The sequence below is a fragment of the Odocoileus virginianus genome, chromosome 29 (assembly GCF_023699985.2).
Source record: "Odocoileus virginianus isolate 20LAN1187 ecotype Illinois chromosome 29, Ovbor_1.2, whole genome shotgun sequence".
NCBI classification, from domain to species: domain Eukaryota; kingdom Metazoa; phylum Chordata; class Mammalia; order Artiodactyla; family Cervidae; genus Odocoileus; species Odocoileus virginianus.
The window spans coordinates 24,753,435-24,778,487 of NC_069702.1; the positions used below are offsets into that span (position 1 = coordinate 24,753,435).

The 25,053-nt window shown below is 43.1% G+C and overlaps 1 protein-coding gene across 4 annotated transcripts in view; it reads right to left on the reverse strand.

The window, feature by feature from the left end:
- The window catches only part of FAM47E (family with sequence similarity 47 member E), a 33,560-nt gene that overhangs the window by 6,152 nt on the left and 2,355 nt on the right, over positions 1 to 25,053 (reverse strand). For 3 of the 4 annotated variants that reach the window (XM_070458279.1, XM_020894661.2, XM_070458280.1), the window contains exons 2-6: positions 17,541 to 17,892; positions 15,556 to 15,695; positions 10,712 to 10,862; positions 7,065 to 7,265; positions 1,815 to 1,970 (exon numbers count right to left, since the gene is read on the reverse strand). In XM_070458279.1, the coding sequence (XP_070314380.1) occupies positions 1,815 to 1,970; positions 7,065 to 7,265; positions 10,712 to 10,862; positions 15,556 to 15,695; positions 17,541 to 17,892 (1,000 nt within the window). Of the gene's footprint in view, positions 1 to 1,814; positions 1,971 to 7,064; positions 7,266 to 10,711; positions 10,863 to 15,555; positions 15,696 to 17,540; positions 17,893 to 22,116; positions 22,281 to 25,053 lie in introns of those variants that run through there. The other variant, XM_070458278.1, reaches the window with a different exon arrangement.

Genomic DNA, 25,053 nt, shown 5'->3' on the forward strand with positions numbered 1-25,053 from the left:
CTTTCTAGTCCAACTCTCACATCCGTACATGACTACTGGAAAAACCATAGCTTTGACTAGATGGACCTTTGTTAGCAAAGTAATATCTCTGCTTTGTAAAACACTGTCTAGGTTGGTCATAGCTTTTCTTCCAAGGAGCAAATGTCTTTTAATTTTATGGCTTCAGTCACCATCTGCAGTGATTTTGGAGCCCAAAAAATAAAGTCTGTCACTGTTTCCATTGTTTCCCCATCTATTTGCCATGAAGTGATGGGCTCGGATGCCATGATCTTAGTTTTCTGAATGTTGGGCTTTAAGCCAACTTTTTCACTCTCCTCTTTCACTTTCATCAAGAGGCTCTTTAGTTCTTCTTTGCTTTCTGCCATAAGGGTGGTGTCATCTGCATATCTGAGGTTACTGATATTTCTCCTGGCAATCTTGATTCCAGCTTGTGCTTCATCCAGCCTGGCATTTCGCATGATATACTGTGCATATAAGTTAAATAAGAAGGATGACAATATACAGTCCTGACCTACTCCTTTCCTGATTGGAACCAGTCTGTCGTTCCATATACAGTTCTAACTATTGCTTCTTGACCTGAATACAGATTTCTCAGGAGGCAGGTCAGGTGGTCTGGTATTCCCATCTCTTGAAGAATTTTCCAGTTTGTTGTGATCCACACAGTCAAAGGCTTTGGTGTAGTCAATAAAGCAGAAGTAGATGTTTTTCTGGAACTCTCTTGCTTTTTCTATGATCCAGTGGATGTTGGCAATTTGATCTCTGGTTCCTCTGCCTTTTCTAAATCAGCTTGCACATCTGGAAGTTCTTGGTTCACATACTGTTAAAGCCTGGCTTGGAGAATTTTGAGCATTACTTTGCTAGCGTGTCATGTGTTAAACCACATAAATTTAGATAGGCAGCCCCCAAAACTGTATGATGAGAAACTCTGCCTAATATTATTTATTTTGAAGCTTATATATAAGCATCTTGGGCTCATAAATTCATTTCATACCCAGTTCTAGAAAAGATAAAATACTTTCTGCCTCAGCTTTCCAAGCGAAAGGAGGCAGTTGATGAGTGACTTTTGAATGAATGAGTAGCCAAACTTTTATAGCATTTTACTTTTTTGAAATGTTTTCACGATGTTATCTGGGAGAAGTTTTGAATCTTCTGATCCAGAGAAGAGGATCACAAATATTCTCAGCAGAGTCCTGTATAAGCATTGCATCAAAATTTCCAAAATTTCAGGACGATAGTGAGCATCTTCTTCCATTAGGTACTTGCTCACAAGAGATGGGCAGGCACAAAACTTATCTACAGTAAAACCAGAACATATCCTCGTTGTGTGTGTTTGTTGCTTTGTAACATCAAACAGTGATTAACCTTTGTCCCTTTTCTCTCAGAGAGATCCTGCAACTCTGCTGAATGGCATAAAAGTAGTTTTTTTTTTTTAAATCACAATTTTAACATTCATTCATTGCTGATTAAAAAAAAACTCACATTTTCACTCAAAGAGAACTCATGACATATCCATTCTCAACTGAGATGGTCCTACCAAGTCACACCACCCTTTGAACAACTAATTTATCCATGGACTCAAGAAGAGTAGGAGGACAAGGAGTGGTTGCCCCATTTTTAGAGACATTGTGTCTACCATGATGCTAGTCTTACTTATTACATATTCCCCATAAAGTGACTTGGCTTTCTCATTGTCAAATTCAATATGCAAGTTATAAGACTTTCAGCAGCCTCTGAATTACTCCAGAGACTCTGACTTCAATAAGAGGAGGCAGTTACACCAGGTCAGATGAGCAAGTCTCAGCATACACACATACCTGCTTCTGTAGCTCCTTTTCAAAATTCTCATCTTGAGCTGTACATAAGACCTTGGGGTCAACCAAAGGTTCATCAGCTCTTTGCTTTTTCCACAACTTGGGGTTCAGATACCATGCTCCATATCTCATCTTCACCCACTTTGGTTTATGAGGTTTCTGTACAAGTAACATAATTCCCAATTTCATTAGTTTGTTTGGTTTGTCATTTCAATAAATCTAAAATTAGACTTGTGAAAGTGGTAGCATTTATTTTTAATTTATGCTTACTCCTTTCCAAGGCATTTTATGAAGTGTCAGTAGGCTTTGATTTGACAAACATGAAAAGTTTACAACTGAGAAAATAATGCGGTAACAAACATGAAAAGTTTACGACTGAGAAAATAATGTGGTAGGGTAAGCACGGCCTTCGATTTAGACAAACCTGGGCTCAAATCCCACCCTCTCCAGCTTAGTAGCTATGAGTCCACAGACAAGTTACTCAAATTCTTCATTTGTAAAATAGAGATAATAGTTATCTACCCCATAGGGTTATTGAGAAAAAAAAAGGAAAGAATTATGTAAAACAGCTAGAAATCAAATATTTCAATGAAGGGTAATGACCTTCAACAATAACTTACTATTATGAGTCCAGCTCTGTGCTCAGTTTTGTAAATGGTACACTACTTTTGATCCAAATGCTATCCAACACCAATCTCTTGTCTCTTTAATTGAAAGAGAGAAAGAGCTGGGAGAAGAGATGTCATGTCTTTCCTTCTCCCATGACTCAGTGTTATAACAAAAAGAGAAACTTTTCCGGACAAATACAAAGAAAAGAAAGTAGATCTGCCTGGAGCAGACTGTAGGAAAGAGGATTTCCTGGAAATGAGCTTGAAAGATCTGTGGGTTGATGGAAATGTCCTAACATAGGATTGCAGTGATGGCTGCACAATTCTTTAAATGTAAAATCATTGAATTGTGCAATAAAATGGGTGAATACCTCAAAAAATACATGTGTTATGTAAAATGTTGACTATTTCAGTGTTATGAAATAAAGTCTTCATGCTGTTAAAAAAAAAAAAAAGAAATGAAACTTTTATTTCCTACTAACAAGCAAGAGAAACAAAGGAGTTAATAGTCACAGAAACAGCAAACCAAGTCCCTAAAGTTAAGCAATTGAAGTTTTGACTGTTACTAATCTGTAGAATATGCAACTAGATTTGTCCTTCACAAAGTTCATTCCTTAATCACTTTCTGACTTGATGTGAACTGTATCCTTTATGTGAATTGTATCCTGCATCTGGCATTTTCTCCTCCACACACTCTTGTAACACTCCCCTGTAGCATTCTTCATTTTAGGAAGAAGGTCACCAGTCGATAACTCTGGAGGAGAACAGACCCAGTTACTGAGCTTCCTGATGCCAGCTGTGGCCCTTTTGAAATTTTTGCAGAAGAAAGAAAAATATGAGACCTTCACTGTTTTCATCCTTATCACCTACCCTGGCTACAAGTCCTGATTCTAAGACCTCTCCCTATTCCCCAGGAAGGAGGGCACGGCTTCTGAGGCACTTGCCTCTCATGTTCCCTCTTTGCTTGGCAAAGAAATAAAGCTACTCTCTTTCCTCCAAAACTCTGTCTCCATATTTCTGTTTGGAATTGGTGCACAGAGGGCCAGTGCTGTGATGCAATACCCACTCACTGTCTCATCATGAAAGGTCTAATGTTTGCACAGGACTAAGAGATACGAAACAAAGATCCTGCTCCTCCCACTTCTCAGGCTTCCCTGGTGCCTCACATGGTAAAGAATCTGCCTGCAGTGCAGGAGACTCGGGTTCAATCCCTGGGTTAGGGAGATCCCCTGAAGAAGGAATGGGTACCCACTCCTGTATTCTTGCCTGGAGAATTCCATGGACTGAGTCCCTGGGGTCACTCATATCTATAAACTATGAGGTGGGATGTGTGGGCCATTCCAGAGTCAAGCCAGAAACACCTGCTTGAAGAAGACAGGAAGGGACTAAATACAGGGGTGGGAAATCCCTTCTCAGAGCTGGATTCAGCATTATGATCTCCGTTCCAAGCCTTCTGACCACTTTGCTGTTTCTAGAGCACCTGTCGCCCCAGTGTCTTTGCATTCACTGTTCCCTCTCCATAATGCTTTTCCCCAAGATACCCACATAGCTCACCCCTTACCTATTTCAGGTCATCTATTCAGTTGTGTCTTCCCTGACCACCCGGTTCAAGAACTGTAACCCCCCTCACAATACTGCTTGTCATCTTTCCCTGACTCATTTTTCTTAACAGCAGTTATTACCACTTGATATGCTAAATATTTTCTTTTTTCTTTGTGGCTGTGCTGGGTCTTTGTTGCTCTGAGTGGGGTTTCTCTAGTTGCAGCGAGCAGGGGTTACTCTACTAGAGGTCTGCAGGCTTCTCATTGCAGTGGCATCTCTCGTTCAGAGAACAGGCTCTAGGGCATGCTCAGGCTTCAGTAGTTGAGGTTTGCGGGTTCAGTAATTGCAGCTCTAAAGTGTAGACTCAGTAGTTTTGATGCATGGCCTTATTTATCCCACGATATGTGGGATGCTCCAGGATCAGGGATCAAACCCATGTCCTCTGCATTAGCAGGTGGATTCTTCACCACTGGACCACCAGGCAAGTCCTAAATATTTTTCTTGATTGCTTGTCTCACCTCCCACCTTCTAAAATGTAAGCATCTGAGACTGGCATCTAAACAATAGGACACAATTGGACACTTAAACACTTAGGACACTTTAAACACTTAAACACAATTGGACACATCTAAACACTTAGGACACAATTGGTGCTCATTTAAACATTTGTCCAATTAAAATTAGGTCTCTTAACTTAGGCATTATTGACATTTTGAGCTGGATAATTCTTTGTTGAGGGTGGGGGAGGATGTTGTCTTATGCACTGCAAGAGCTTCAGCAGCATTCCTGGTCTCTACCCACTAGATGTCTCTTCAGTCACTACGTCCTGTCTGACTGTCTGTGACCCCGTGGACTGCAGCACACCAGGCTTCCCTGTCCTTCACAATCTCCCCAAGTTTGCTCAAACTCATGTCCGTTGAGGCAGTGACGCCATCCAAGCATCTCATCCTCTGTCACTCCTTTCTCCTCTTACCCTCCATCTTTTGCAGGAAAAAAAATAGAGAATTTAAAGACATAGCAATAGAAACACAGAGAGAAAAGAGAATCAAAACTGAACAGGGCAGCTGTGATCTATGAGACAACTTCATGCAACCTAATTTACATGTGATTGGAGTCCTGGGAGGGGGTTGAGGGAAAAAACATTTGACCATGTAATGGCCAAAATTTCCCCCAATAGTTGAAAACTATAAACTCATAGATCAAAGGGGCTTAGTAAACCCCAAGCATAAAAAACATGAAGAAACAAATACCAATGTGTATAATAATCACAGTACTCAAAATCAGTGACAAAGATAAGAATGACATAAGATTTAAACAACACAATCAAGAAGACAGTGGGGCATCTTTAAAGTACTGAAAACAAACAAAAAACTTTTGAACCTAGAATTCTATACCCACAAAAATACCTTTTAAAATGAAGGGAGGATAAGGATAGCTTCAGACCTAGAAAAGCTGGGAGAATTCATTGCCAGCAGATCTACACTGGTAGAGTGTGACATGTGTATAAAGTGTTAGTCACTCTGTAGTGTCTATTTGTGATCCCACGGACTGTAGCCCGCCAGGCTCCTCTGTCCATGGGAACCTCCAGGCAAGAATACTAGAGTGGGATGCCATTCCCTTCTCCAGGGGATCTTCCTGACGCAGGGATTGAACCTGGGTCTCCTGCATTGCAGGCAAATTCTTTACTTTCGAGCACCAGGGAAACCCAGGTAGAGAGGAGATATCAAAGGAAGGTATTAAAGGAAGTCCCTCAAGCTGAAGGAAAATGATACCATGTGGAAATCTATTTGAACTTTTGCACAGTGATCCTCCAGCTGCCAGTCAAAAGCTCGATTTTGGCAATAACCACCATGCTTTATAAAGCAGCATTTGTGCAATTATTTGTAAGTCCAGGGACTCGAGCAATTCATTCAGCCCAGATTCAGAACCAGCAGTGGTTCAGGCCCCATGTGCCTGAACCATGTGGATATGATTTGCCTGTCCAGGATCATTTTACACTTTACACTTTAGAAAGAGGAGTGGAAAATGGGAAATTTGAAGTGCTGATATTAGTGACAGAATGCACAGTTTTCATAAATTTTATGCAACAGAGTCAAGGGCGGAAAACATCATGAGTGTAGAACTAGGTCAGCTGGTTATGTTCAATTATAAATGGCAAAGTTTTTGTGTCAAAAATATTGGAAAAATAGTATCAAACCTGGAGCAGGGAATGGCAACCCACTCCAGTATTCTTGCCTAGAGAATTCCTGGACAGAGGAGCCTGGTGGGCTACAGTCCATGAGGTTCGCAAAGAGTCGGACACAACTGAGCAACTGAACATGCACTTAGTATAAAACACAGAGGTAATTATTATCTTCACTTTCAGAGAAACAAACTGTATAACCTCCTCATTCCACAACTCCCACATAGGCACTGCAATCTGTTGTTGGACTGGCACAATTTGACTTGTATATATACAGCTGCACCAACATATTGTATAGAAAAGTTCTTAGGGTTTCACAGTACTTCCTTTTGGAACAGAGCCTGTTTTTTCTACTGTTTCCTTGTTCTGTCTTCACAGGAAACTGGTGCTGGGAAACTGAGCGATTTGTTAATTATCAGGCAAGCATGTGGTCAAGAATGATGGTTTGTGGTCAAAAACACCACCATAAAAATTCAAGAATTCTTTGGACTGGAACACTGTCCCCAGTCATTGACCGCAGCATTTTACTCTTATAAGTGTAAACATACATGTATAGTTCTACTGACTACTGGAATTTCAACATGTAAAACGCATGAGATAAGTTTCAACATACAAAACAAACCGATTGTTTCAACATATAAAACACATAAAAAGAACTAATGACTCTTCAGATATCACCAATAATGCTAAAAGGTATGCCTTGTTTGTATAACTGACTTCGTTAGATGTATTAAATATTCACTCACTCAACAAATGTTTATTTATTAGATTTTTTAACAAATATTAAACATCAAAGAATTTTTCAAGAATTTTATTGAAAAAGGTCAGTGCCTTCTGAGGTACCAGAATTCAAGAACATTTAATATTTTGATATAATTTACTTTTATTTGACTCTCAGTCTTCCCCCTTTTTTGCAATTACCTGTGGCTTCCGAAGTCTCTGCTCACAGTCTAGTTTCTGGAAAAACTGTGGTTCCTGCAGTTTATTTAGCCCACTCCTTTTCTTTAGCTCCAGAGGAACCTGGCTGGGTCTCATTGCGTGGAGCACATAATAGCATGGTTTGCTCTGATAGTTAGTGTCAAACTGTCTCAGGATAAACTCCTCATCAATGTTCAGGCTCCCCTGGAAGAATGCCACAGGACATGAGTCAAGGACAAATGGTGCAATGTTCCTGCTTCTTTCTTTAATCTAAAGGAGGTGTTTGGCCATGACTAGAGAAGAGAGAGGTAGTTTAAAAAAGAGGTGGAAAACGCTCAGTCACCATTTGTAGGAGACAAGAAGGATTTGGGGTCTGGAGAGATTTATGAGTGCACTGAAACAACTTAGGACCTATAAGAAGCAGGGAGTCCTGAGGAAAATAATGGGGCTGTGGAAAATTCAGTCTGTTTGATCAAAAACATCTGTAACACATTATAAGAGTGACATCTCTAGAGGTGTTTTCCAGACACGTCTATAAATGGATCTGCCCACAGATGTTATAAGATTATAAGGAAAGCTGCTCTGTTTGGGATTCCTACTGAAGCCACATTCTGTGCACAGAACAAACCTCCTTCTCTTCCCTCAGCCAAAACTGGGAGGAGCAGAGATAGGCACATTTAGAGCGCCTAATCATCCATAGGGGCTTCCTAGCTGGCTCAGTGATTAAGAAAAAAAACCAAAACAAAAACCCGCCTGCCAATGCAGGACCCACAGAAGACTTGGGTTCAATCCCTGGGTCAGGAAGATCCGCTGAAGGAAGAAATGGCAACTCACTTCAGCATTCTTGCCTGGAAAATCCCATGGACAGAGGAGCCTGTCCATGGCTACAGTCCATGGGTTGCAAAGAGTCAGACACAACCGAGCACTCATGCAGCACGCAAACATCTGTAGGCTGATCATCATGACGTGGCTCAAAGACAGATTACATTTGAAGGATAGTAGAATACAGCATCCCAAAATATGCCTCTGGCCCAAGGGTTATTTTGAGCTGCTGATTTTGAGAAACAGCAGACAACACAGGAAACAATCTAGAAACAGAGGAGAAGTCACCCTTCAAGTGAAATTTACATTAATTTTTTTAAAAAAATCTCTATTTGTATGGGTGTCTCCATCTCCATTCTAGGAGGAAAAGGCAGACTCTAAATCATATTATCAACAGAGAAGGCACTCATTTAAATCTGCACAACAAATCACAATCCTGTTCTCCTGTTTTTCCTGGTCAACTCCCCAGTTAGACTCCCCACACTTTTTCTCTTTTGTCTTTGGCTGAAGACAGTGTTCGAGCCTGAATTCTAGCCCACCTAGAGTTACTCATTTTCTCCTGGGTATCTCCCATGTATACATGAAGTATACTTGTTAATAAGCTTCTGTTTGTTTTTTAGTTGTTAATCTGTCTTTGGTTGTAGAGATCCTGGAGAGAACTTAGAAGAGTAAATGGAAAATTATTCTTCCCTCCCCTACAGAGTCAACAAAATCCCACTTTGGAATATATAAGTTGGGGAACATAAAGGATGAGGTCATTAGCAACTGAAGCTGATGTTGAAGTGAAACTTGCAGAGAGGGATCATTAAATAGAGTTAGGGGTGTAAACTCGGCTGAAATAATATTGAAACAGAAATAGAGCAAGCAGAATCAATAAGGTAAAAAAAAAAAAAAAACATGGAAGGAAAGTATAAACAAGTGCTATGGAGAAAATACCACAAAGTGATGTGATAGGGACCAAAGTAGTTTGACAGATAAAGATGCAACCTTGGTCATAAGGGACTGAAGATGAAGCTGGTCACCAGAGCACCTAAATTATTATTCTAGGGTTCCTTAAATTTCCTGCTGAAAGAGGAATAGTCTCCAGCAGTAGGAATGGGAGAAGTGGAAGAGCTGGAAATCAGGCAATCCCATCCAGCCTGACTGTAGACAAGCAGTGGTAAGTGGGCATCAGTGGGCAGAGTGCTTTCTTGTCCAGCATCCCTAGTCCAGTCACCCTCTGGGAAGCCTGCCTCCACCACTCTCAGTCAATCTGTTGCAGAAGGCTGGACATGCCCATCTTTTGATCTCAGGGTAAGACATGTGACCTGGACTAGCCAATAATCATATTCCACCTCCTTACTCATAGTGGATAATTCATGTGTAGGTGTGACCCAGGTTAGTCCAGTAAATGTAAGCCCTGGATTTTCCCCTATGAGATAAAGGTTAGAGTGGTGGGGTTTAAGTTTTGAAAATTTAGTGACTACTTTGGCATGTCTTAGGGAAAGACTATAGGAAAGTGTAGGCAGATAGAGGGGAGCAGCCAAGTGATAGGGGGAGCGCCTAAAAACATTTTAACACCCAGATACAGCTGTGCCTGAAGGTCCTAAGACTTCTGGATGATTCCCTTTTCTCCCTTAATCTAGTCTGAATTATACCATTTGTCAAAGAAGTAGTCCTAAGTAATACATTGACTAAAACTGACTAATGCACTCAAAAAAATGAGGGTGGGGGATGTAAAATTCTAGAAGGTCTTAAATCTAGGAAACAGCATCAGGAATCTAGACATCTAAGGGGACTCAAGGACAGGAATAGGTACTAAGAAGGCAAGAAAAGAACTTGATAACTGAGTCAAAAGTCTCTTCATGTCAAATACTTTTTGTAATGACTGTAGTCAAACATAGCTTCCAAAGTACTTAAAGATAAATATAACCAAGAAAGATTTATACGATCTGAAGAGAAACCTGAGTATGCTGGCAAAGATTGAAGGCAGAAGGAGAAGGGGATGACAGAGGATGAGATGGTTGGACAGCATCATTAACTCAATGGACATGAGCTTGAGCAAGCTCCGGGAGATGGTAAAGGACAGGGAAGCCTGGCGTGCTGCAGGCCATGTGGTCGCAAAGAGTAGGACATGACTAAGCAACCGAACAACAACATAACCAAGAGAAATGAGTTGAAGAAGGAGTGAAGGATACAAACCTCCAGTTATATGATGAATAAGTTCTGGGGAATCTAATGTAAAGCATAATGACTACAGGTAACAATACTGGATTACATACTTGAATGTAAGTATGTACATTCTTATAGTTACAGTGTTAGTTGCTCAGTCGTGTCTGATTCTTTGCCACCCCATGGACTATCGCCTGCCAGTCCCCTTGTCCATGGGATTTTCCAGGCAAGAATACTGGAGTGGGTAGCCATTCCCTTCTCCAGGGGATCTTCCTGACCCAGGGTTTGAACATGGGTCTTCAGCATTGCACTATACCCATGTATAAAATCATCACACTGTACACCTTAAACTTATACAATGTTATATGTCAATTATATCTCAATAAAGTTGAGGGAAAAAAAGGGCCACTTTAAATAATACATGAAACAACAGCAATATGACATATAAACATTTACACATTGGCTGCAAGCTTGCAAACTTTCCAGAAATTTCACCTACAAGAAACGTTTTTATTTCACATGGTGGGAGAGTCAAAAGATGCCTTTATGACTTTGTCTACTTGACAGATTTATCCAAATGCTGAGCAACTAACAAACAGTTTTGCTTTTTTTTTTTAACAAAAGCAACTTTGAGTTCAGATTGTAAGAGTAGGTTGAAAGTATTACTAGTAACTTACAAAGGCAGCAGCCCAGTTGCAGAAGTCGCTAACTCCTTGGCGTATGTTTTTGTGAAGAAGCAGACCATCCTTTTGGAGCAAACCTGTTTCACTCGGCTTCCTTTTTTCATAAAGCCATTGGCATGGATGTGACACAGGAGTCTTCTTGGGACTAAAGATAATGAAATCATCAAAGAATTATTGTATAAGATGCCATGAGTCCAAGTGGATTTCAAATAGTATCTTGGGGAGGAATTCATAATTGCATGTATTTTTAACAGTCTCTTGCAAGTTCATGCAAATTATGTGTTAACATTTTCAAAGATCATATTCTCATTATCAATATCATAAAGACAAGTATATCATGTTATTCAGAACAATTAAAGTTGATATAGAATTTTATCATTGCAAGTTAATTTTTTTTTTAAATTATGAGTACTATTTATTAAGACCTATATCAGGTAAAAATGCAAATTATAGTGATTGGAATCTTCTGAAGTCTTAGACAATTTTGACAACCTGGAGACATCCTGGCTTCTCTCTTCAGCCTTAAAATTCAGTCTATTAGTAAATCTGTTAGATTTTAATTCTGTCCCCTTCTCTGGCCTGTCACAAAATGTATCTCTGCGTCTTTCTTAAGGCCCAACTGCCAATTCCTAATCCATTCTCTAAATTGTAGCCAAAACTGTCCTTTCAATACATAAATTCAGTCTTATCAAATGCAGCTACATTTCATCCTGGATTAAGTCTTTTCAATAGCTTCTTATTAAAAACTGAGATATAATTCATACATCAAAATATTTACCATTTCAAAGTATACGTATACAATTCAGTTGCTTTCGTATATTTACAAAGTTGCAAGACCATCACCACTAATTTTGGAACATCTTCATCACCCCGAAAGAGAAGCCCCATAGCCATTAACAGTCACTATTTGTCTTCCCTTCTCTACCATTCTCCTTGCTTTTAAACCACTAATTTACTTTCTGTCTCTGTGGATTTGCCTACTCTGTATATTTCATCTGAATGGAACCATATATAATCTTTTTTGTCTGGCTTCTTTCACTTAGCGTAATGTTTTCGTTTCATAGATGCTATAGCATGTATCAGTAGTTTATTCCTTTCTACACTTGAATAATATTCCACTGTATAGATAGACCACATTTTGTTTATCCATCAGCAGATAGTTGATGGATATTTGACTTGTTACTACTTTTGGCTATAATGAGTAATGCTGCTATGGATATTCAGGTACAAGATTTTGTGTTCAATAGCTTCTTTTACTTCTCCAATAAAGATCTAAGTCTTAACTCAGCTTTCAAGACTCTTCATGGCCTGCTCCTTGCCCATCTCTCCAGGTTCTTCCGGAATTACCACCCTTTCACACTCTCTGAGCTCCAGCCATAGTGGCCTCTCCTCAGTTCCATGAATTCATCATGCTTTCAGCCAGCCACAGGGCCTCTGGACATGTTATTCTATCTGACTGCGAGGCTCTCTCCAACCCCTTACCCCCCTTACGTCTCAACATACTTTCCCTTCCTCAGAGAGGTCGCACAGTCTGTCACCAGAACCCATACTTTTTATTCAAGGCATCCTATACCTTTCATTCATAGCACTCATATATTAATTCATCCACTCAACAAATACTTATTAGGCAACAAGTATGGCTTCCTTGCTGGCTCAGATGGTAAAGAATCTGCCTGCAATGCAGGAGACTGGGGTTTGATCCCTGGGTTGGGAAGATCCCCTGGAGAAGGAAATGGCAACACACTCCAGAATTCTTGACTGGAGAATTCCATGGACAGAGGAGCCTGGTAGGCTACAGCCCGTGGGGTCAAAAAGAGTCAGGCTGAGCGACTAACACTTTCACTTTCATGTGCCAGGTACTATTCTAGGCATTAGGATTCAGCTGTAAATAAAGTTAAGAACTGGGACTTCCCTGGTGGTCTAGGGGTTAAGAATCTGCCTGCCAGTGCAGGGGACACGGGTTTGATCCCTAATCCATAAATATCCCACATGCTGGGCAACAACTAAGTCCATGTGCCATAACTATTGAGCTTGTGCTCCAGAGCCCAAGAGCCACAACTACTGAGACCCAAGCACGCAGAGACTATGTTCCGCAGTGAGAGAAGCCAAAGCTCTGCACGGAGTAGCCCTTACTTGCTGCAACTACAGAAAGTCTGTGCAAAGCAATGAAGACCCAGTGCAGCCAAAAGTAAAGTTAAATATGAAAAAATATTTTCAAAAATAAATAAAGTTAAGACCCTGTCCTCAGTTGTGTCTGACTCTTTGCAACCCCATGGACTATACAGTCCATGGAATTCTCCAGGCCAGAATTCCTAGAGTGGGTAGCCTTTCCCTTCTCCAGGAGATCTTCCCAGCCCAGGGATCAAACCCAGGTCTTCTGTATAGCAGGGGGATTCTTTACCAGCTGAATCACCAGAGAAGTTCTTACAATTGATAGGGAGACACAGCAAAGAGGTAAAAAAGTAAGTGTGCGTGGTGTGCGCTGCATTGGTTCAGTCGTGTCTCTTTGCAATACCATGGACTGTAGCCCGCCAGGCTCCTCTGTCCATGGGATTCTCCAGGCAAGAATACTGGAGTGGGTTGCCAGGGGATCTTCCAGACCCAGGGACTGATCCCTTGTCTCTTAAGTCTCCTGCATTGACAAGTGGGTTCTTTACCACTAGCGCCACCTGGGAAGCCCCAAACATAAATTACCAGGTGATTGTAAGTGATTTAAAGAAAAATAAACCAGGGCAGGAGGAATGGAGAGTGATGACAGGGGGCTCTTTATACAGAAAAGGCCTCTCTACTAAAGTAATATTTGAGCAGACCCAGAAGAAGAAAGGGACCAACCCATGTAGATAAAAAACATGCCACTACTAGGCTGATAAGAACAGCATTGCAAAGTCCCCAAGGTCAGAGCTGAGAATATATGGGAAATACAAAAAGGCTACTGTGACTGGAGAGGCATGATTAAAGGATACAATAGTAGAGGATGAGGGCTAAGAGACAACCAGAACCTGATCATGAGGGAGGCAAGACTTTGGATTTTACTCTGAATAAGTAAGTACAGGATTGAGCACAGGATTGATATTGCACGACTTAAGTTTCTTGGTTTTTGTTTTACAGAATCACTTTAGCTACAGTGCAACAAATAAAACAGGGCATGGGTTGGTGGCTGGCTGTAGGCCATGAGACTAATTAGTAAGCCATTCCAATGATCCAGGCAAGAGATGATTGCACCTCAGAACAGACTGACTATAGTAAAACAGACAAGATTCCAGATATATTTCAAAGGCACAGGTATTAGGATTTTTTTGGCAGATTGCAACCACTGTTTCAAAAGTCACTGAAAGAATGGAGTTACTGCTTACTGATCTGGAGGAAACAGAAGGGGGAGTAGGTTTGGGGAAGAAATTAAGATTTCAGCTTGGACTTGCCAAGTCTCAGATGCCAGTTATATGTTCAAAGGAAAATGTTAAACAGTTTCTTGTTTTAACCTTTTTTTGTTTGTTTGGTTGAATTCACCAAACTACTGGTCTCAATCATGATGAATAAAAGGGCTTCTACCATAAATAATTTTAAAAGCCATTGTGGGCTAATCAAAACCATTCAGGTTTCCAGCAGTTTTCTTTTCCCACAGCTCTACTAGAGTAGTGTAGACACAGCTGAATTCCCTCCATTGCTGATAATTTGCATCCGTTTAACAAAATAAGGGGCTTTCCTGGTGGCTCAGATGGTAAAGAATCTGCCTGCAACACAGGAGATCCAGGTTCAATCCCTGGGTTGGGAAGATCGCCTGGAGAAGGGCATGGCTACCCACTCCAGTATTCTGGCCTAGAGAATTCCAAGGACAGAGGAGCCTGGCAGGCTATAGTCCACGGGGTGGCAGAGAGCTGGACATGACTAAGTAACTAACACTTTCACTTTCAATGAGATAAAGCCTTCCCTGGTGGCTCAGAGCAAAGAATCTGCCTGCCAATGCAGGAGAAGGGGTGTGATCCCTGGGTCGGGAAGATCCCCTGGAGAAGGAAGTGGCAACCCACTCCAGTATTCTTGCCCAGGGAAATTGCATGGACAGAGGAGCCTGGTGGGCTACAGTCCATGGGGCCGCAAAAAGAGTCGGACACAACTGAGCAATTAGACAACAACAGACTAAACACTACTCAGAGCAGGACCCGAGGATCCTTTCCCTCCTTCTCAGGAACTTAATTACTATTGATTCTCTTAATTATTGTAAAGATTCTTAATTAGTCCTAAAGTATTCTAAAGATGAGAAACTTTGAGAAGGTAACTACAGAGAGTCACTGACTTAATGATAGTTCGTCTTAGAATTTTTCCACTTCACGATAGTGCAAAACAATATTCATTCAGAAGAAAATGTACTTTGAATCTGGATTTTTTTTCCTGAGCTGGTGATATGCAGTGATGACCCTGTCTGCTGATGCTGGGCAGCAGCAGTGACCCATAGTTCCCCACCAGCCAAGTGATCACGGGGGACAACAGCCCATCCACTTACGACCACCCTGTACCCACACAACCAACATTTTCCTCACCTTCAGTACTGTAGTCTGTCTATAAATTTTGTGAGAGAGTCAATACTTTATTATACAATAGGCTTTGTGTTAGATGATTTTGCCAAACTGTAGGCTAATGTAAGTGTCCTGAGCATATTTAAGGTGGGCCAGGCTAAGCTGTGATATTTGGTAGGTTAAATGTATTGCATGCATTTTCGACTGATGGTATTTTTCATTTATTATGGGCTTATCAAGACAATCCCACTGTTAATCGAGGAAGATTTGTACCAGAACATTTCATCAGGGGACAGGAATGAGCAAGAGGCTAAGAATCATACTTACGGTCCCAAGTAGACTTGGGTCGAATGTTTTTTAAAAAGTTTTGTGGGTTTTTTCATTTTTTTCCTGATGCCCTGACAATAAGCCCATGTGTCTTCCAGCTTCTTGTCAGGATCCAGAACTTCCAGCACCTTTAATAAGAGCTACAAATGGAAAACAACTTAGGAGAAAAGAAAGATGTACTGCAAAGGGGGGCTCTCTGATTCTCAAACACAACAGACCAACAAATCCCTTTGCTTTGCCTTTCTAGTTGGTCAATACCATTCATCAGTTCCAGTGCAAACATAGTGTTGTGTGCTGCCGTGGTCATTAGCTGGGCAGCCTTTTTCCTGAAGTTTCCATCTCCTCTAAATAGAACAGTGACTCTGGGCCCACCTGGACCCCAGTGCCTCACTGAGAAAAGTACCTCTAGAGGGTGTCTGTGGTTTTGGACTGCCTATCATCCATTCAGGGCTTCCCTGGTGGCTCAAAGAGTAAAGAATCTGCCTGCAATGCGGGAGACCCAGGTTTGATCCCTGGGTCAGGAATATCCCCTGGAGAAGGAAATGCAATCCACTCCAGTATTCTCTCCTGGGAAATCCCATGGACAGAGGAGCCTGATGGGCTATAGCCTGTAGGGTCTCAAAGAGTCAGACACGACTGAGCAACTAACACTTTCACTTTCACCATCCATTCATCCTCCAATGAGTAGCAGTATCCAGACTTTTCTTTGGAAAATCACCTCTCCCTCCATTTTCTGTCCCTGTGGTCTGAGACTGGCCTGACAGCTCTTCACACTGCAGCCTGGCCTGGCCAATCAGGCCTACGGTGACTGGCTGACCCAGTGAGACCCAGGGAAAGTAGGTCATGAAATTTTCCTGGAACTATGCAAAGATGTATTGTTTTCCAAAGTAAAGTTGACATCTAGAGTTGCTGGTGGCAATCACGGCACCACAAGAAGAGATCGTGCTTCAGAAGGAAGACAACACATCTATTTGAGGTCAGATATGAGAATAAAAACCACAGTTCCCTGTGCCCTCTAAGGATGCATGCAAAGGATTTCTTTGTCACAGACTCAGAAGCTCTGGTCCACGGGAGGGTAGTGAAGGAAAGCCCGGGGGGCAAACCACTGATTGGAAATTCCAGTTGTAAAGAGAACCTACTGTAGACCACAGGGAAGCCTACTCAGGGCCCTGTGGTGACCTATATGGGAAGGGAATCCAAAAAAGAGGGGATATATGTAGGCATACAGCTGATTCACTTTGCTGTGCTGCAGAAACTAACATTGTAAAGCAACTATGCATGCGTGCATGCTCAGTCATTATGTTGTATCCGACTCTTTGCGACCCTACAGACCATAGCCCTCCAGGCTCCTCTGTCCATGGGATTCTCCAGGCAAGAATACTGGGGCGGGTTGCCACTTCCTTCTCCAGGGGATCTTCCTGACCCAGGGATTGAACCCGTGTCTCCTGCACCTCCTGCGCTGCAGGCAGATTCTTTACCACTGAGCCACCAGGGAAGCCCACACTAAGTGCATAGGAGCTGATTGGAGCTGAAAGCCAGAGAATCCTGGGACATTGATGACACATGGCAGCTGCCGCCCAGCTCTGGTCCTGGCAATCTGGTGAGTTTCCCTGTGACTTTTCAGGTGCCCACCCATTAATAACTTCTTAAGAACACCTCCCAAGACCAGGCTAAAATGACAGAAGACTGAACAATTCCTCCACTGTTTTCTCCCCCAAAAGAGTCACAAACAAAACTGACTGGTAGAGCTTCAGAGGTAAACAAGTCAAACATTTCCGGGTTGCTGAGCCTTTCTAAGTTGGCTGGCTTCTTGGCGGTATGGTGCTGTCATCGGCATTTCCTGAAAGGCTGCTCCACACCCCAGAACTCTCCCCAGGGAGACAGTCATCATCCTCACTCCTGGAGGGAACTCCCCAGGCATCTAAGGAGCAACATTCTCCAGGCCCCACTGAAGGCCCACCCATAACCCTGGGACAGGAGGTCACCTCGGCAGGCATGTCTTCTCCAAGGTCTGGGTAAAGAGCCAAGGGGTGCAGGGTCAGCTGGGCCTCAATGTCTGCCAGGAATGCCTTCCGTGCCTGCTGGGCCGGTGAGAGCTTGGAACACAGGGCTGCATGCCTCTTCTTAGGGGCAGGTTGGGGATCTCTGTGATCAATTTGGGGGAGAAAGCCCTCCCTGGGGCCCAGAGCGGTCAGACCATCACAAGGCAGGCAGCCTCTCCTGAAGTCATCCTGTCCCGTGCTCACGAATCTCCACCGCCGGCTGTCCAGGGAGGTGGGACCCGGCAGCCGGCCCTTGTGCTCCATGAAGCACTTGGAAGGCGGATTCTCTCTGTACCTGCAAGACATCAGGGCAGTAGTCTGACCACAAGGGTGCGGGTGGGAGGAGTTTGCGAGGAGGCTGGCCTCTACCTGTGTTAGGGGAGAGTTGGAAGAAGGCAGGGTCACTTGAGAAGGCGGGGTTACCATACTCCTGGTCCAGGGCACATCATCACCGGTTTGTATGACCCTCTCTCCTGTTTCTTTATTCGACGTTATTCCCATATTCCATCCTCACGGCCTTCTCTCCACAGGCACAACCACTCTAACAGATCTGGAATGTACGCTTCTGTTTGCAGGGGCTTTCCTGGTGGCTGACAGTAAATACTCTGCCTGCAATGCAAGAGACCTGAGTTCGATCCCTGGGTGGGGAAGATCCCCTGGAGAAGGGAATGGCTACACACTCCAGTATTCTTGCCTGAGAAATCCCATGGATAGAGGAGCCTGGCAGGCTACAGTCCATGAGGTCACAAAGAGTCAGACAGAACTGAGTGACTAAGCATAGCACAGCACCCCCAACCAGCTGAATGACCTTCACCCTTCATTTAATCTTTGTGGGCCTTGATTTCTCCTCTCAACTCAATGGGGTCAAGGGCAGCAAACTAACCGTTCATGGGCTGTATCAGGCCCACGAACCCATCATTTGATCCCCTTTGTGTTTTAATAAGAATCACAAGAGTTCACATGTAAGGAGAACTTTCTATATAACACGTGCTGGGCTCAATGCTTTACACAAATTCATCTCATAACAATCCTATGAAGTAGGTACTAACATTATTCCAGGTAAGGAAACTGAGGCACAAAGAAGTTGAAAAACAAAACAAACACTTGTCAAAGTTCCCACAGTTAATAAGAGGGAGAGCTGGGATTTTAATAAGTTAGGGTGACTCTGGAGAAAGGTAAGAAAGGTGTTTATACGTTAGAGCTTCTGATATACGAAAAAGCTCATGTAAATAATGTGGAACAAAAATCAGGAGCTCTGGGAACGCTAGGTCCACCTTTCCATGGAGCCCCTATTGGAATAGTGGCTGCCGTCTTTAGACACGTCCTGTTCTCTCTTAATCACAGTCTCCACTGTTCCCTACGACCTCATATGCAATCTGCTTCACTCTGTTTCTTTACCCATCAGACAGTTATTTGCACTGAGTTTTTAGGTCAGGAAGCTAAGATGGAAGAGATCGATGGACAAATAGAAAGGAAAAAGAGATCTGGATAATCTAATATATCCAGCCAGCGCCAAAATCAGGACTTGGCATTCGAGCAGCTTAATGGCAGGTCTCTCATTATCTTAATATATCACATGGCGCTAGTCAGATATTTCTATATTATTGGTGTCTTTCCTTGAAGTCTCCTCCACTTCCAGGCCCCTTTCATCTATAATGACCCATTACAGTAAATCTACTTCTTGTCACACTCATCTTTATAGGCACAAAACATGTTACGAGATTCCAGCTTTATCCTTATTCTTTTCTTGTGAGTCCTGGAAATTTCTTGCTTGCTGTACATGCATGTGTATGTTTTAAGGGTTTAATCCATCTCTGCTGTGAAAATGTAGATGAGAGAATACAAAAATATGAGTTTACAAGTTGCTCTTTGCAATTAATAAATCACTCCGAAATAGCTAAGTGGTAGGGGATGTTGAAATTCTATCTAACCTTGAGATTTGATGACTCATTCAGCATGACTTGTCAGCAAGTTACCCCCTATAGTACCAAAGTTCTTCCCGACCCAGGAATCAAACTGGGGTCTCCTGCGTTGCAGTCAGATTCTTTACCAGCTGAGCTACCAGGGAAGCCCTGTTTTCCACATATGTACAACTAATTCAAACATCCAAATGCATCATAAAATCAAATCTGATGACCAATGTTTTTACTCAAGCACAGTCATACAACTCAAAATGGGGAAAGTGTGGCAGCTAGCTCAAGCTTGATAGAACATTAGAGCTAGCACAGACTTTGAAAGAAATCTAGTCTAACTTCCTCACTTTTCAACGAGGAGACAAAGTTCCAAAGAGGTGAAGAAGGGAACCAGTCTGGCTGGAGGACTTACCTCACTTTGCCTGTCGTAGCTGATAAACTTGCCTCTCTGCATTCTGTTAAGTTCATGAAAAATTTTGCTTAACCCAGAAAATAAAGCAAGAACATTTTTCTAAGCATTTACTATTTTCACAGTCACTATATGATACTCGGATATTTCCATCTTTAAGAACTGCAAAAGAGTATTGGGCATTTACCCTAAAGAAACAAAAACTTATCTTCACAACAAAATCTGTACACAAATGTTTATAACAGCTTTATATATAGTAGCTTAAATCCAGAAACAACCTGAATGTCCTTCAACAGGGAAATGGAAAAACGATGGATAAACATCTGTGCCATGAAATATGACTCAGCAGCAAAAATGAACTATTGATGAACACAACATCCGGGATGGGTCTCAAGGGCTTCTGCTTAATGAAAAGCAACCAATCTCAAAAGGTCTTGTATCTTTTACAAAAGTATTATTCTATTTATCTAACATCCTCAAAAGAACAGAATTCTAGAAATGGAGACCAAATTAGTGGTTGCCAAGTGGTGTGAGTGGTAAAATGAGTGAAAACTAAAGCATAGCATGAAGTGGCTCCCTTGCGGTAAGGAAACAGTTTTGTATCTTGATATATAGATATGACAATATCTTACTGAACTACACACACACACACACAAGTACAAGTGAACACTGGTGAAATTCAAGTAAAGTTTACCATCTAATTCATACATACACACAGTGCTGATTTCCTGCTTTGGTAATGTACTAAGGTTATGCAGATGGTACCACTGGAAGCATCTGGAGGAAGGGTACATGGGACCTCTGCACTATATTTGCAACTTCTTGTGAGCCTATAGTTATTTCAAAACAAAAAGTTTGAAACTGGCAGTGGGAGAGATTCTCAGAAGAGTCCATAATCTCTAACATGTATACAGTGCATAAATGTGGCAGTAACTGTTTTACAAGTGCTAAGTCACTAAATCCTCACAGAGTTTTGTGTGTTAGTCGCTCAGTCATGTCCAACTCTTTGCAACCCCATGGACTGTAGCCTATGAGGCTCTTCTGCCCATGGCATTCTCTGGGCAAGAACACTGGAGTGGGTTGCCATTTAGCAATCCTAGAAAGCTCATTCCTTTTATTGTTCCCATTTTAAAGTTAAGAAAACTGAGCCCAGAAAGAGCAACTAATTGTCTAAGGTCACCAGTCAAAAGAGGAAAACTGGCTTTCAACTCCAGCCTTGCTGACTGTAGACTTTGGAAACTTCACCACCACATGGCTGCTGCCTCCAAGAGCGCTGAATTCCGTTCTCAGAAACAGCTCAAGGAACCAGCCAAGGCAAAAAGCCTCGGGTTCCTGCCAACCATTTACAATGACAACTGACCACCCCAGGGTCTGAGGCAACCCCCGAAACACCAGCTCGGCTTGGCCACAGTCACCTGCTGGGCAGGGAAAGACTTCTGGTGGGACCCCTCAAACATCCAGACCTCTCCCACTGGATGTAGGATGCAGGAGGCTAACCCTGAGAAGAGTGGGTTGCAGGCTAAACCATTCTCCGCAGAGGACTCTTGCGCCATCAGTTTCCCATCTGGAGGTGTGTTACTAGCTCAGTTTTGTCCAACTCTTTGCGACTGCAAGGACTGCAGCCCGCCAGGCTCCTCTGTCCATGGGATTCTCCAGGCAAGAATACTGGAGTGGGTTACCAAGCCTTTCTCCAGGGGGTCTTCCAGACCTAGGTATCGAACCCAGGTCTCCCGCATTGCAGGCAGAATCTTTAGCAGCTCAGCCAGCAGGGAAGCCCTCCCATCTAGAAAGGGTATACTAATTTACACCCTCTGGTGGTGTTTTAGTCGCTCAGTCGTGCCTGACTCTGTGCGACCCCATGAAATGATGAAGCCTGCCAGGCTCCTCCGTCCATGGGATTCTCCAGGCAAGAATGCTGGAGTGGGTTGCCATTTCCTTCTCCAGGGGATCTTCCTGACCCCGGAAACGAACCCGTGTCTCCTGCATTGCAGATAAGGAATCTGCCTCTAGGAGACAGTAAAGAGCGTGGCACGAGCTGGTCCTGTTCTTTTACGATCATTTAGGTGCGGGAGACCTAACGGAAGGAAGGAGGCCGGGTCCTCCGCCGCCACCCCCACCCCCTACCCCAGCAAGCACGGAGCGCAGGCGCCCCCACGCGGCACCCACGGGATGCGCCCTCGCTCGAGCGCGCGCTTACCCGGGCCTGCAGTTCCTGCCCACCCGCATCCCGGCCCGCGGCGCCGGCGGGAACAGCCGCCTGTGGTCAGCCATGGTGCCTCGGCTGCCCACCCGGCCTCCGGTGGTGTGTGTTCCCCGCCGCTCGGGTCGCTAAGAGACCCGCCGAGCTGTGCGCTGCCCAGACTCGCCCGGGGCGCGGAGCAGCCCAGGCGCCCCCTGCTGCTACCCGGGAACGAGCGACCCCGAGGCGTCCCTGCGCCCCCCACCCCCACCCCAACCCCTCCTTCGACGCCTGGAGGCGTGGACAGTGGCAGGGGAAGCTCGAAGAATCAGGTTCTTGGTTTAATGGTTTTGTTTTTTTTAATCTGTTGTGATTAAATCTATCGGGATTTAATCTGTTGGGGTCAGTGTTCATGCTTTTCTTGCACACCACCGGTTCAAAAAAATGTGTTGAAGAAAAAGAAGAAAGCAGCTGGGCAGAGAACAAAAGAAAGAATAGAAAGAGAGCGAAAGGAATAGACTGACTTGTAACGGTGGGAAGGCCTTTTAGCACGGAATGTTTTTCCGGAAGTCCTGGAAAATCCGTGAGCCTCACCGCCTCTGTACATCGGGGGCTGCGCATTGGTAACTAACTAGTCACCAGCTGGTTCCCAGAGTCCCTCCCAGCTCTTGTGTTATTTGCTCCTTCTGCCTGGACACATAAAGCAGTGAAAATGCCATCCAATTGGCCCTGGTAGGCAGATGCCCTCGTAAATAATGGATTGCATGAGGATGTATTTTGGGTTTGCTAAGTTCTCTTGATATTTCTGAGTGTTCCTGATTTAAATAGTAAGCCTTGCTTCTAGAGGAAATAGCAAAACATTCTCTTCCAAAATTATTGCAATAGTTAAATTGTGTCTGTTATGGTAGGATATTTTTTGCGGCCATTTAAAGATGAGTCTTCTCTTCAAACTCTCCGGAATAAATTAGCATCATGTTTGGACACCTGTTAAATATCTGGATGGTAGTAAAGGTGCCTGGGCTGTCTCTCATTTCAACATCTTCACCTGCTATGTGTGTTCAGCTGCCTTTTCTGGGCACAGTGGAATGCCTTGGAGTCTCACCACTTGAGATAACCCATGACTCTGCTGCTTAATAATTATGCACACAAGGAGCCCCCCCCACCACCCCCCAGGGCTAAGACTCTGCACATCCAACACAGAGGGCCCAGTTTGCATCCCTGGTCAGGGAACTAGATCCCACATGATTCAACTAAGATCCAGAGCAACCAAATAAATAAACAAATATTTTTAAATGAGTTCTTTAAAAAAATTATGCACACACGTACACCACTCACTCCCTGGCACAGTTACTTATATTTGTTTTAGCTTCATTGATTTTCTTGCCTGAAAATGGGTAAAATAAGAGGATATAAGAAGTAATAACTTACAGGGTTATTGGGTAATTCAATGAGATGATGAATGTAAAGCATTTAATGCAGTGCTGGCAGGTAGGAATCCCTAGAGAATTACTGAGCAGAGGATATTAAGAAGAGGTGGCAAAAACACACAGAAGAACTGGACAAAAAAGATCTTCATGACTCAGATAATCACGATGGTGTGATCACTCACCTAGAGCCAGACATCCTGGAATGCAAAGTCAAGTGGGCCTTAGGAAGCTTCACTATGAACAAAGCTAGTGGAGGTGATGGAATTCCAGTTGAGCTATTACAAATCCTAAAAGATGATGCTGTCAAAGTGCTGCACTCAATATGCCAGCAAATCTGGAAAACTCAGCAGTGGCCACAGGACTGGAAAAGGTCAGTTTTCATTCCAATCCCAAAGAAAGGCAATGTCAAAGAATGCTCAAACTACCACACAATTGCACTCATCTCACATGCTAGCAAAGTAATGCTCAAAATTCTCAAAGTCAGGCATCAAGAGTACATGAACCGTGAACTTCCAGATGTTCAAGCTGTATTTATAAAAGGCAGAGGAACCAGAGATCAAACTGCCAACATCCACTGGATCATAGAAAAACCAAGAGAGCTCCAGAAAAGCATCTATTTCTGCTTTATTGACTATGCCAAAGCCTTTGAGTGTGTGGATCACAACAAACTGTGGAAAATTCTTCAAGAGATGGGAATACCAGACCACCTTACCTGCCTCTTGAGATATCTGTATGCAGGTCAAGAAGCAACAGTTAGAACTTCATGGAACAACAGACTGGTTCCAAATCAGGAAAGGAGTACATCAAGGCTGTATATTGTCACCCTGCTTATTTAACTTATATGCAGAGTACACATGCAAAATGCCATGCTGGAGGAAGCACAAGCTGGAATCAAGATTGCTGGGAGAAATATCAATAATAGATGGGGAAACAGTGGAAACAGGGACAGACTTTATTTTCTTGGGCTCCAAAATCACTGCAAAATCACTGCAGCCATGAAATTATAAGACGCTTATTCCTTGGAGGGAAAGTTATGACCAAACTAGACAGCATATTAAAAAGCAGAGACATTACTTTGCCAACAAAGGTCTGTCTAGTCAGAGTTATGGTTTTTCCAGTAGTCATGTATGAATGTGAGAGTTGGACTATAAAGAAAGCTGAGCACTGAAGAATTGATGCTTTTGAACTGTGATGTTGGAGAAGACTCTTGAGAGTCCCTTGGACTGCAAGGAGATCCAACCAGTCCATCCTAAAGGAAATCAGTCCTGAATATTCATTGAAAGGACTGATCCTGAAGCTGAGGCTTCAATACTTTGGCCTCCTGATGCGAAGAACCGACTCATTGGAAAAGCCCGTGATGCTGGGAAAGATTGAAGGCAGGAGGAGAAGGGGATAACAGAGGATGAGATGGTTGGATGGCATCACCAATGCGATGGACATGAGTTTGTGTAAGCTCCGGGAGTTGGCGATGGACAGGGAAGCCTGGCGTGCTGCAGTCCACGGGGTCGAAAAGAGTCAGACACGACTG